The 14,353-nt window shown below is 39.1% G+C and overlaps 1 protein-coding gene across 14 annotated transcripts in view; it reads right to left on the bottom strand.

The window, feature by feature from the left end:
* The window catches only part of fryl (furry homolog, like), a 474,538-nt gene that overhangs the window by 279,282 nt on the left and 180,903 nt on the right, over positions 1 to 14,353 (bottom strand). For all 14 annotated transcript variants that reach the window (XM_043691269.1, XM_043691279.1, XM_043691242.1 and 11 more), the window contains 2 exons: positions 8,614 to 8,753; positions 3,682 to 3,778 (listed from right to left, as the gene is read on the bottom strand). In XM_043691269.1, coding sequence (XP_043547204.1) covers positions 3,682 to 3,778; positions 8,614 to 8,753 — 237 coding nt within the window. The remainder of the gene's footprint in view (positions 1 to 3,681; positions 3,779 to 8,613; positions 8,754 to 14,353) is intronic.

Genomic DNA, 14,353 nt, shown 5'->3' with positions numbered 1-14,353 from the left:
TACTCTTCTGAGGATTCACTCGATCTATCCTGTCTATACCTGACATATGCTTCCTTCTTTTTCTTAACCAAACCCTCAATTTCTTTAGTCAGCCAGCATTCCCGATACCTACCAGCCTTCCCTTTCACCCTGACAGGAATATACCTTTCCTATCATCCTAACAGGAATATACATTCTCTGGATTATTGTTATCTCACTTCTGCAGGCTTCCCATTTTCTAGCTGTCCACTTCCATATGAACATCTGCCCCCAATCAGGTTTTGAAAGTTCTTGCCAAATACCGTCAAAATTGGCCTTTCTCCAATTTCGAACTTCAACTTTAAATCTTGTCTATCCTTTTCCATCATTATTTTAGATCTAATAGAATTATTGTAGCTAGACCCAATGTGGACCTCCACTGTCACCTGCCCTGCCTTATTTCCCCAGAGTGGGTCAAGTTTTGCCCCTTCTCTACTATGTTCATCCACATACTGAATAAGAAAATTTTCTCACTTCACAAATTCATCTCCATCTAGACCTTTAACGCTATGGCAGTCCCAGTCTATGTTTGGAAAATCTCCTATCATAATCACCCACTTTATTGCAGATACCTCAGATCTCCTTACAAGTTTGTTTCTCAATTTCCTTCTGACTATTAGGGGGTCTATAATACAATCCAAATAAGTTGATCATCCCGTTCTTATTTCTAAGTTCTACCCAAATAACTTCCCTGGATGTATTTCCAGGAATATTCTCCCTCAGTACAGCTGTAATGCTATCCCTGATCAAAAACGCCACTCCACCTCTTCTCCTGCCTCCCTTTCCATCTTTCCTGTAGCATTTGTATCCTGGAACATTTAGCTGCCAGTCCTGCCCATCCCTGAGCCATGCTTCTGTAATTGCTATGGTATTCCAGTCCCATGTTGCTAACCATGCCCTGAGTTCATCTGTCTTCCCTGTTCCCCTACCATAACTACCCTATTATTCTTACAGATAGCTGAGATCTCTTTACAAGTTTGTTTCTCAATTTCCCTCCTGACTATTGGGGGCGTCTATAATACAATCCCAATAACGTGATCATCCCTTTCTTATTTCTCAGTTCCACCCAAATAACTTCCCTGGATGCATTTCCGGGAATATCCTCCCTCAGCACAGCTATAATGCTATTCCTTTTCAAAAATGCCACCCCCCCTCCTCTTTTGCCTCCCTTTCTATCCTTCCTGTAGCATTTGTATCCTGGAACATTCAGCTGCCCATCCCCGAGCCATGTTTCCGTAATTGCTATGATATGTTCCATAATTCCTAACCATGCCCTGAGTTCATCTGCCTTCCCTGTAGGCCCCTTGCATTGAAATAAATGCAGTTTAATTTATTAGTCCTACCTTGTCCCTGCCTGCCCTGACTGTTTGACTCACTTCTGTTCTCAGCTGTGCCCGTCTTAGATCGATCTCTTTCCTCACTATCTCCCTGGGTCCCACCCCCTCACCTTACTCATTTAAATCCTCCCAAGCAGTTCTTGCAAATTTCCCTGACAGTATATTAGTCCCCTTCCAATTTAGGTGCAATCCGTCCCTCTTGTACAGGTCACTTCTACCCCAAAAGAGATTCCAATGATCCAAAAATGTGAATCCTTCTCCCATACACATCTGCTCTATCCTCCTATTCCTGCTTTCACTAGCTCATAGCACTGGGAGTAATCCAGATATTACTACCCTTGAGGACCTCCTTTTTAAGTGTCTGCCTAACTCTCTGTAATCTCCCTTCAGAGTCTCAACCTTTTCCCTTCCAATGTCGTTGGTTCCAATGTGGACAATGACCTCCTGCCGGCCCCTCTCCCCAGTGAGAACATTCTACACCCTCTCCGAGACATCCTTGATCCTGGCACTTTTGGAATATTGTGCGCAATTCTGGTCTCCCTGTTATAGGAAGGATGCTGTGAAACTTGAAAGGGTTCAGAAAGGATAACAAGGATGTTGCCAGGGGTTTGAGCTATAGAGAGGCTGATATGCTGGAGCTGTTTTCCCTGGAGCATCGTAGGCTAAGGGGTGACCTTATACAGGTTTATAAAATCATGAGGGGCATGGATAGGATTAATAGACAAAGTCTTTTTCCCTGGGGTGGGGGAGTCCAGAACTAGAGGGCATAGGGTTAGGGTGATAGGGGAAAGATTTAAAAGGGACCTAAGGGGCTACGTTTTCACACAGAGGGTGATGCATGTATGAAATGCACTGCCAGAGGAAGTGGTGGAAGCTGGTACAATTACAACATTTTCAAGGTCTGGATGGGGCTATGGATAGGAAGAGTTCAGAGGGATATGGGCCAAATGCTGGCAAATGGGATTAGATTAGGTTAGGATATCTGGTTGGAATGGAAGAATTAGAACGAAGGGTCTATTTCCATGCTGTACATCTCTATGACTCTATAACTCAAGCAAATTGTCAAACATGATTTCCCTTTCGCAAAACCATATTGACTGTCTATTTGTGTTAAGCTTTTCTAAATATCCTCATTCTTACTTAATAATGGATCCTAGTATTTTCCCAACAAAAAATGTTAGGCTAACTGGTCTATTGCAATCTTCTTTCTGTATACTTCCCTTATTGAACAGGGATGCCTCATGAGCAGCATGCTCCCCAATGAACCAGGACTGCTCAATACTCTGGATGAAAATGGAAGGTTAAGGATGTGCTGGACCATGTGATTAGAACAGGGGAAAGCAATTCCATTGTTGTGACACATCATACTAGCTGGATACTCAGTTTGAAGCTACTCTTAATTTATCCTGGCAAGAATGGTAGCAAGGTTATTCAGCTAAATGTTTAAAAGCACAGATGTAAATGAATGGGGGAAGAGTTTATTTCAGGATGGACAAAGGAATTGGAGTGAGAAAGTAATACAGGATGTGGAAGATGCAATTAAGTGGGTAAACATTTTTATACAAATTGGTTATGGGATCTGGATTTTTTTTTTTACAAGACCAGAATTTACTTGCTTTCCCTACATTCCTGTAAGATGTCAATGGTGATCTAGTGACAACTGGCAGTTTAACCAGAGGGCTACCATACCTTGGGCAATGGGACACGTTGAGGACAGTCCCTCATAGTAACTTCATGTTGTGTGGGAATGGTAAATTAATTTGAGTCAAAACAACCTTAAGCATCTGTAACTTTCTACATCAGGTATACTGGAGCTCTTAAGTTGCTGGTTTTGAAACACTTCAAGATCAGAGAATCAGAAGCTAAGCATTTGCAAGATGATGTGATCAGACGGAGTAAATAATATGATAATAAAATTAGATTCAGTAAAGATAAATATTGAAAATAATATTGCAAAAAATAGAAAATATACAATAGCAAATTGATGAAATGTAAGTTGCTACTAAAAGTTCATTACTTAAAATACATCTTACTCCTTTGAATTCTGTAGCAGTGGAAGCTTTTAAAAATGTGTATTTAAATTATGTGACCAATCATGACTAATATTTATTTGAATAATATCTTGCACACTCAAATGGTACAGGAAATTACTTTGCCCACTGCTTTTGTGCACAGCAGATTGTGCTCTAAATTATTTTCATGTCTAAGACTCTTTTTATATGGATATTTGATTGGCTTAAGTGACCTAGGGTGAGGTGAAGGCAGGAACAAGAATACTTAATCCATTATAAATATCAGCTGGGTATGCAAAACAAAGCTAGCTCACCTGTTTTAAAACTTCTATTAAAACTAAACAGAAAATGAAATCGATAGCTAAATCTCTTCGTTCAAGCAGATAATCTCTATCACGATGTTGTTCATCCCTGAAAAAGAGAACAAATTGGCAGCAGCTTATCATTTTTCAGTATCTAGCTTTATGGAACTTGAAAGTAACACTGCAGTTAGTATTTCTCATGATTTTGCATACAGAATTAACTAACCATTTCCAATTTAATCTCAATAGTTAAGGAAAAGTAAGCTGCTGTTAGTAAAAAGTGTAGCAGAAATACTTTGATAGTTTGGTAGACACAGCTTAAGGTCAGCAGCAAGTGCACACATTCTCCTTCCCAGCCTGGCTTCCTGTTGTGCATATCACTTTAGAAAATAAAAATCAACCCATAAATAGCACTTTCAAAAACCCAATTATTTATTATTCTTTCTCCATCATCATCTCCACCTTTGATCATATTCTCTCTGACAAAGCCATTATCCAGACTCATTCTGACATGGCCACCCATTTGTCAATTCCATCAGCATAGTCCAAGTTCAGCAGGTAATAAGGAAGGCAAATGGAATGTTAGCTTTGATTTCAAAGGGACCAGAGTATAAAAGAAGAGAGTCTTTCCTAAATTTATACAAGGTACCAGTCAGACTACAACTGCAATACTGTGAACAATTCTGGGCCACTTATCTAAGCAAAGGAATACTGGTATTGCAGGCAGTCCAGAGAAGGTTCACTTAGCTGGTACCAGGTATGGGTGGACTGTATTATTACAAGATGCTGAGTAGATTAAACATATACTCTTTGTTATGAATAATAAGGGAGCAATCTTATTGCAACAGAAACATTCTTTGGGAGCTTGACAGTGTTGATGCAGGAAGGTTGCTTCCTCCTGTGAGAGTGCCTCAGATAAAATTCGGAGTTGCATATTTAAGATAGAGATGAGGGTGAAATTCCTCTCACGGATAATAGCGAGTTTGTGGAATTCTTTACCAGAAAAAGTTGTAGAAGCTGGGTAGTTGAATTTTTCAAGGCTGAGACAGACAGAATCTTCATCAGTAAGGGAATCAAGGGTTATGAGAGAAATGTAGTCTTGTATAATTTTAGCAAGACCTCCCTATTTTTATGCTTCATTCCCTTTGAAATGAAGGCCAACACTATTTCATTCTTTATTACTGTATCTTGTTTGCAAAAAGAACAAAAACAAAATTCACTTTGTTCCTGGTGTATGTTTGTACATCATGTAGTAATGAGGTAAGATAGTTGTTCTGTCGAGTGTCTAGTTAGTTGAGTGCCAAATGCCACATTACTTGGAGGAGAAAACAATAAGTACAGAAATAAATTGACATCCTTGAGAGTTTGTCTACATTGAACAATTAGTAATAGTCTGATACTATTTTCAGAATACACCTCCGAATCACAGCTTCCCCAACCAATGGAAATAGCTTATCTTCATTTACCCGTCTTTTGAGACATGCTACACGATCTGGTTATCAGAACCCCTTCTCAATTTTCAGTGTTCTTTTGATATAATTTTTAGTTTGAAGCTGTGAACTGAGAGCTCAGAGCGATAGGTCACCTTTGGACTGAGAGGAGCTGCTAGTTTTTCTTTAAAAGAGAACAAACAAACTAATATTTGCTTATCAGGCTAGGGCTGGAAGTTGGAAGTTAGTTGCAGGTTGATTCTTGTTCAAAGAGTACTCCAGATGTTTTGGTTCTGGAGATGCATTATGGTCAAACTGATGACATATGTTTGAAAGTTAACAGGGGCTTCATAGGGAAGCAACTAATTTGAGAGAGAGAAACCACAGCTTGAACTCGTTTTTGAACTTCAATTAAATCAGTCATGACTGTGCCTGTTGAAAGCTACAGGATGAAGGATTTGATTGCTGCATGGTTATCAGTACCAACACCAATATCAATGTATTCAAACCTTGGAGAATAGAACCTTAATTATAAGTGAATCATCCTCAAAGATTATCAGAAGCTATTTGCATACATTGGTGTCGTCACAAATCAAGCCAAATAAAACCCCATGTGCCTGTGATGTAACGAATCATGGAGTCTGCCTAAGTGAACTGGCCAGTTAAAGCTCATTTATTTTTTATAGAGTCATACAGCACAGAAACAGATACCTTGGTTCAGTTAATGCCGAACATAATCGCAAACTAAACTAATCCCACCTGCCTGCTCCTGGCCCATAACCCTCCAAACGTTTCTTACTCATGTACTTTCAAGAAGCACCTGGATGAATACATGAATAGGAAGGGAATAGAGGGATACAGACTCTGTAAATGAAGAGTGTATTAGCATGGAAGGGCAAAATGTGTCAGTGCAGGCTGGGAGGGCCGAAGAGCTTGTTCTTGTGCTGTATTGTTCTTTGTTCCACTTATCGAAGTGCCTTTTAAACAGTGTACCTGCATCCATCATTTCCTCGAAGTTCATTCCACACGCAAACCAGCCTTTCCTTACAAAATTTGTCCCGCATACCTCTTTTAAATTTCTCCCCTCTCAACTTAAACATGTGGCACCTACTCTTGAAATCCCTCATCCTAGGAAAAAGACAATTACCACTAATTCTATCTATACCCTTCATGATTTTATAAACCTCTGTCAGGTCAACTCTCAACCTCCTACGCTTCAGTGAATAAAGTTCTAGCGTATCTTTATAATGCAAACCTTCCATACCCAGCAATATCCCGGTAATTCTTTGCTGAACCCTCTCCAGCTAAACGATATCTCTCCTGTAACAGGGTAACCAAGGCTGGACAGAATACTCCAGAAGAGGCCTCACCAATGTCCTGTAAAATCTCATTATGATTTCCCAACTCCTATACTCAAAGGACTGAGCAATGAAGGCAAGTGCGCTAAATGACTTTTTAATTACCTTGTCTGTGTGTGATGCAAACTTCAAAGAATTATGTACCTGAACCCCAAGGTCCCTCTGTTTTACAACACCAATCAGGACCCTATCATCAATTTTATAAGTCCTGCCCTTGTTTGTGTACCAAAATGCAATATCTCACATTTATCAAAATTTAATTCCATCTGCCATTTTTCAGCCCACTGACCCATTTGATCAAGATCCAATTGTAATCTTAGAAAACTACCTTCATTGTCTACTATGCCAGCAATTTTGGTGTCATCTGCAAACTTACAAACCATGCTTTTTATATTCTCATCTCAATCATTCATATAAATGTTAAACAACAGTGGACCCAGATCCCTATGTTGGTGACAGGCCTACAGTCTATAAAGTAACACATATCATCACTCTTTTTCCTGCTGTTAAGCCAATTATGTATTCATTTGACAAGTTCACCCTGAAACCCATATGATCGAACTTTACTAATTAGTCTACCATGTGGAATCTTGGCTTTGCTAAAATCCAAATAAACAACATCTTCTGCCTGCACCCTCTTGGTACCCTTAAATGTGTCTGTTTATCTGTCTTTGAAAGAGTGGGAGGCTAGAATCAAAGAAGACCTGAATAGATTACCTTGTAGTTTAACTTTGCCCTGTTAAACCTACTGCATTAACAATAAATTATTAACTGCTTTGTTTAAGCTACAAGCATGGTACCTGGTATTGATTGTTCACAAAGTTTAGTGCTAGTTGTTCAAAAAAGTCTGGTAAGGAATCATTAGGGTGAATTTTGGAAGTCACTGAATGCTTTAATTTTACTGTTGCAGGGATAGGGAGGCTGATTTGATTTAGCTGTCTGCCTTTGTGCCATAGGAGGCAGAAATTCAAACAGAAATTCTAATGAATTCAACTGACAGTTCTCACACTTTTAAAGAATCATTGAATGGGCAAGGTGCATTTTGAGTCAGAAAGAGAGAGATAGTTGCTCTGCTGAAGGAGCAGAAGAACATTGTCCTGTAAATAACTAGGTAGACTGCTTTAGATAGTTGGTTTTCTATTTGAAAGGATTGGAATAGAACTATCGAGACTTTTGGAGATTGATGCAACAAAGTCATCAAAATGGACCTCATTGGTGGAAATCAGATCAGGACTGGAATGACCTATGAAATTCTTTATCACAGAAGGTTGTTGAATGAGTCATTACATATGTCCAAGGCTGAGACTGATATATTTTTAAACAGTAAGGGAAGAGGAAAAAGAAAGAAAAGTGAAGTTGAAGACTATCAAATCCACTATGATCGAATTGAAAGTCGAAAAAGACTTCATACGCTGATTTGCTCCTATGTTTTATGGTCTTATCAATTTTTGAAGAACATTAGAAATTTTGAGTTGCTTTAGATTTGTTATTGATTAGCCTCTGCATTGTAGACTCTGATTGGTAGAGGCCATGAGAATGTACCAGTTATTCATCGTTGACAGTTAATCTGTTTAAATTTTATACCAGGCAGATAGACTTTGATTGGTCAACACATGGCCCTGCAAAATGAACCAAAAAGAATGGCCGTCCATCTTTTGAGTTGAGTTGAAATGGGTACAGAATATGTACATGTTCTCTCTGTCCAAAAAGAATAGGGTCCTGTGTAGCTTACAGTACACAATGACCCAAACTGACAATCTTAAATCAGTTACCATTGTAACTCTTCAAGATCATTTAGAAAATATTGTCCAATCACAGAATCACATCGAAAGTTGGACACAGTATTCAGAGTTTTACAAGTCCAGATTTAAGTTGGGTATGGGCAGCACCATGCTTCGTGCAAACAGCTGAAAGGATAGCTGTTTACTATAATCCACTGATTTTCAGGATGTATGGCCTACAAGCCTAGTATCATACTGACACTGACTCATTTGTGAGATAAGCAGAACACCTTTTATGCTTAACAATAGCATTCTGTTAGTGAAGAATACCATTTGTGTTGTTACAACACTGTACATACTTCACCCTAAATTTCAGTAGCAATGAGCTTTTGTAAAATGTTTTCTAGTTATTGAAAAGAAAAAAGATTAAGTTACCCCTTTGATTTTGTACTTGACCGTGGCCTATATTCATAGGATTCATCTTCTGTTCCATTCTGTCGTCTGTACCAGTCAAACAAGGTGCGAAGTAGGGAGGGAAGGCAGTGTTCTGCTACTGAGCTCATCGAGCTAATAACCTGTAAAACACAAAACAGCACATAAATAAACCAACTCTTAGCTTGGAAAGTACCCTAATGTTTATTCATATAAGGCTTATGCATACTTCAACCGAGCAAACCCTGCCACAAACCCATCACTGCTGCTTATGAGGCTGGTAGCCAGAAATCATCACACTGTCCATGCTCCCTTACACAAAATGTTTTAACACACGAAAATCCAATTGGCTCATCAATGTCCTTTAGGAAAGGGAAGCTGCAGTTCTTTTCCAATCAGGCTTGTATGTCATTCTAATTCAATGCCAGCACTGTTGACTGTAAACTGTCTTCCAAGTGGCTTACCAAATCTTGAATTTATTAGGGTTAGGAAATAATATCTTTATTTAGCAATAAATCTCTCTAAAGTGTCAATGTCAATTACTTTCAGCGTACAATAAGAACACGATATAGGAGAAGAATTAGGCTATTTGGCCCATCAAGTCTGCTCCATCATTTGATCATGGCTGATACATGTCTCAACTTCATTCTCCTACCTTCTTCCCGTACAGTGCGATTTTCGATTACATCCCAACCTAAAAAGTGACATTTATATGGTGAGACTGAATAAAATAAATACATGAATGATTTTGGAAAATAAGTCTTCTTGCAGTACATACTGATTCTACATTAGCTGTAAGGTACAGAGGGGTCAGTGCTGGACCCCCAATTTTTTTATAATTTATATCAATGACTTAGGTGAGGGTTTCAAAGGCATGTCATCTTCAAATTTAGTTCTGAGTTTTTAATAAAGTCGATACAATAAGAATACAATCTCAAAGACGAGTTAAGCAAGTCTGGAAGATGGACTATAATATGGGAAAACGTGAACTTGTTCACTTTGGCAGGAAAAGTAAAAAGGTGGAGTATTATTATTGGTTAATAACTCCTGAATTCCCAGGTACAGAAGAAGTTAAGTGCTCAAATGTATCAGTCATAAAAAAGTTACTATTTATGTGCTGCAAGTGACTAAGGTGGTTAATGGAATTCTATCCTTTATTATTGTTTCACTTCAAATACACAATGCATCTCAAAAACTTTGTTCTATTTTGATCTCCTTATTGAAGGCAGGACATAAATGTTTTGGAGGTAGCCCAGAGGAGGTTTACTAGATTGGTGCCTAGAATGAACAGGTTGTGTTATGTGGAAAAATTGGACAGGTTGGGCTGGTTTTCTATAGCGTTATCATGATGGGTGATTTATTTAAACTTTGTAAGATCCTTAAGGGATTTGACAAAGTGGACATAGAAAGGATGTTTCCTCTTGTGGGTCACTCCAGAACTGGGTGACACGGTTTCAAAATTAGGGATAGCCATTTTAGGACGAAGATGAGAAGAATTTCTTCATTCTTGAATAAAGTTAAAAATCACACAACACCATGTTGTAGTCCAACAGGTTTTATTGGAAGTACTAGCTGTCTGTGTAAGGCACAGAATTTATAGCAAAAGTTTACAGCATGACGTAATTCTGTGTCTTACAATCTTATACTCCACAACCACCTGATGAAGGAGCAGCACTCCGAAAGCTAGTGCTTCCAATTAAACCTGTTGGACTGCTACCTGATGTTGTGAGATTTTTAACTTTATACACCCCAGTCCAACACCAGCATCTCCAAATCATTCCTTCTTGGAAGTTTGCACCACTCTGGACCTCTGCCTCAGAAAAAGTGGAAGTGGGGTAACTAAATATTTTCAAAACAGAGATGAATAACTTCTTGTTAAGCAAGGGAACTGAAGGAGATCAGGGGAGATGTGATTGTGGCATTCACAATATAAGCAGTTCAGGCATGATGTTATTGAATAGCACAGCAGGTTTGGAAGGCCTTCTGCTCAGAATTCTTATGTACTTACATCAATTGAGCGGGTTATGCTAATATACATCAATGCCAAGTTCTTTTGTCCAGATTTCTTTTAAAAATCGACTTTAAACCTTCAAATCCCACAGCAGGATTGACATTGTCAAATACTAGAGCAGGTCTCTTGATGATGAGCATTGTCACACAATCATTAGTAGTGCAAATCAAAAGTGAATAACTTCAACTGGGTGAAGTTAAATACGGCAAAAAAGTACTACAAAACAAAAGTATAATTCAGAGTCCTCTCATAGTCTGTATGATCTGCTGATCTCGCCATCAAAATTTGAGAGATATATATGTCAAGAGTTTAAGTTTTAATTTGCATTGTATGCAAACACATGTTGAACTACGCAATCCTCCATTTGACACCCTTTTCTATGCATTGCACCATTAGGGGTTTGCAAACACAACAGATGCTAATAAATCCAGTAATTTTTAAGGTTCTTTGCTTGAACAAGGGAAATAGAGAAAAAAGAACATTTTTAACAAGTGCTACGTTTCTCTCAGAAATGTTGGAAGACTTTGCATTCAATTAATTTTGTAGACCCGCATAAACTTGAATCCAGGCAGTTCAAATCTCTTTACTGATACAAATTGACATTTCAAACAGCGCAAAAAGAATCAGAAAAATAACAAGGGTAACAGAAACTTGTCATACCTAACAATCAATGCAATGTTTTACTTTGTTTGATCAGTTCCTCTGGATTTCAACATATGGTGACCAGTCAGTGGAATGAAAACATCAACTCTGCTATCTCCACATAGATGCTGTCAGACTTGCTGAGTTTGACTAGAAATTTCTGTTTTTGTTTCAAATCTCCAGCATCCACAGTTATTTGCTTCATTCCAACATAGGTAGAACTGATTGCACTTATCTCTGAAATGGTACGATTGTATTTTGAAGATGGGTAAAATTTACACTTCAAAATGCTAGCTGGTGTTTTCACTCTTCTGTGGTCACGTTCATTCACTTCAAAATTGATCATTGACTCAATTTCCAAACCCTGGCCATACTCACCTCCTGCCTTAATCTTCAACCTAGTCTTGACCATCTAGAAGTTCTTTGTAGTTTTACAATTAATACTAAGTCTGGCAGCAATCCCCACACGACTGTATGTCAATTTTTAGCACAGAGAATTTATCTATAAGTGCTTAATTATTGTCAAGCTATTTGAGAGAACCCAGGCTTTCTGAAGATTTTTTCCAATCATTGTTTTTTCCCAATGTAAAATGAGCATTCAGCCTTATTTTGAATTGTTCAGGTTTGCTAAGACACCATTCAGTGAATAATTTTACAAACCCCTCTTGCACCATCCAAGTGGCACTCCAGTTACACCCTGAACAATGATGTGTGCCTTATTCTACCCTCTGTTCTTTCTCCTCCTGCTGCAACATGCACTCCTTCTACACTGTTTTTTCATTGTGTTTCAATTTGCCTGGGCATCCATCTTGTGAAATCTCCCATGAGAATGTTGCAAACAAATAGGAACAGCAAGTTAATATTCATTCACTAAGATGTCACTATTCTCTGTACAAAATTGCTCAGATTATGTTTTGTCCACAAATCCAAATTGATCATAGAAGCCTACAGTGTAGAAGCAGGCCATTTGGCTCATTAAGTCCACACCAACCCTCAGAAGAGCTCCCCACCCAGACACACTCATCTCTCCCCACACTCACAATTCCCACTGCTGACCCACATAGCCTGAACATCCCTGGACACTACTGGACTAGCTAAATTACCCATCCACCTAACCTGCACATCTTTGGACTACGGGAGGAAACTGGGACATATGGAGGAACCCATGTACACACCAGAAGAATGTGCCAATTTCATACAGACGGTTGCCCAAGGCTGGAATCGAACCCGAGTCCCTGCCGCTGCGAGGCAGGAGTGTTAACTATTGAGCTACAGTACCACCCGTGGCCGATTATCATCCCAGTAATTTATGCTCAATCATCAAAAGAGTAAAAGGAGGTGTCATCGACAGTGCTTTCAAGTGGCAGGTACATGATAAATACCTGTTCACTGATTTCGAGGTATGACTGCCACCAAGATTACTCAGCTCCTGATCTCATTACAGCCTTGGTCTAAACATGGACAAGGGGGCTGAATTCCAGAGGTGACAGTGACCTAGTTAAGTTTCAAACTAAGTGCACCACAGATTCTTAGTAAGGTTTCAGTGGGAATCAGAGGAAAACGCTCCCCTTTTGGAGTCATACTTAGCAGAAAGATGCCTGGTGTTTTTTTGCAAGCAAATTAACTCCACTCCAGAACACTGCTGTCAAAGAATTCCCCATGATAGTGGGCCAATGCCAATCACCTTCAGCTGCTTTCTCAATGACTTTCTTCCAACCCAAGATCAGAATTAGAATGTGTTCTAATGACTAGAGTTTCAAACCATATGCAACTCTACAGCTACTGAAGCAGTACAAACTCATGGGCAGCAACTCCTGGGTAGCATTCATGCTGGGGCTGATAAGTGGCATGTTTCATTCACACCACACAATTTCGAAGAAATTACCATCTCCACCAAGAGAGTATTTAACCCATCTCACCTTGACATTCAATAGGTGATTGCTGAATAACCTACCAACAACACTTCATGGATTACTAATGACGAGAAACTTAACTGGATCAACCTTTTGGAACTAACTTACCTTTCAACTTTCTAAAACAAGCTTTCAAATGATCTACAAAACATGTCAGGAGTATAATGGCACTGCACGTAGCCAAACATGTTCAAATGACCATTAAAATGCTTGACACCTTATGAGACAAAGTAGATTACTTGAGCGAGACATCATCAAACAATGTTAACAATGAGTCCTTCTATCAGTGAGATACAGCAGCAGTTGTATCTTCTACAAGATGAACTACAACAAACTGCTAGGGCTTCTTTTACAACACCTTCCAAATTGATAACCTCTACACTAATACTTAAGTGTAAATACAAGTTAAAAGCAGAAAAGTTAAAAATCCACCAATATTACTCCCCCCCTAATGCATGCATATCCTAACACTTCCAAATATTCCATGGTTTTGCCAACAGTATCTAATTTCCATGTTTTTCAATGTTTCCTCCAATGCAAGCGCCTAATTTACCATGTGTAATATTTAGGGGTAATAATTTGTTCTTAGAAACAATGATTACAATAGTAGATCACCAGACTGCTTTGGATGCAGTATGTTTGTCACCAATGAAAGAAAACGTTCTCGAGATATGACTATTGCTGACTAGATCACATTTCTTGGCCATTGCTAGTTGTCCGCGATTGTGATGTGGGCCTTTTGCTTGAACTACTGCATTTCTTGAAATGCTATATTCAATGTTCATTAATGTGTACAGTTCTGCGCACCACAATTTAGAAAGGACACGTCCACATTGGAGAAAGTGCAGAAGAGGTTTATGAGAATGGTTCCAGGAATAAAGGGAGACTGACAAAATTTGGACTGTTTTTCTTGAAGAGAAGATGATTAAGAGGAGATTTGACAAAGGTATTGAGGGAGGGTTGGCTTAGCTCCTTCGACTGACTGAACTGGTCCTCACTCTGAACAACTTCTCTTTTCAATCCTCCCACTTCCTCCAAACCAAAGGAGTAGCCATGGGCACCCGCATGGGCCCCAGCTATGCCTGCCTCTTCGTAGGATATGTGGAACAGTCCATCTTCCGCAGCTACACTGGCACCACCCCCCACCTTTTCCTCCACTACATCGATGACTGTATCG

The sequence above is a fragment of the Chiloscyllium plagiosum genome, chromosome 1 (genome assembly GCF_004010195.1).
Source record: "Chiloscyllium plagiosum isolate BGI_BamShark_2017 chromosome 1, ASM401019v2, whole genome shotgun sequence".
In the NCBI taxonomy this organism is placed as follows: domain Eukaryota; kingdom Metazoa; phylum Chordata; class Chondrichthyes; order Orectolobiformes; family Hemiscylliidae; genus Chiloscyllium; species Chiloscyllium plagiosum.
Note: the sequence above shows the minus strand (reverse complement) of the source record. Positions and strands in the feature narration are given on the sequence as shown.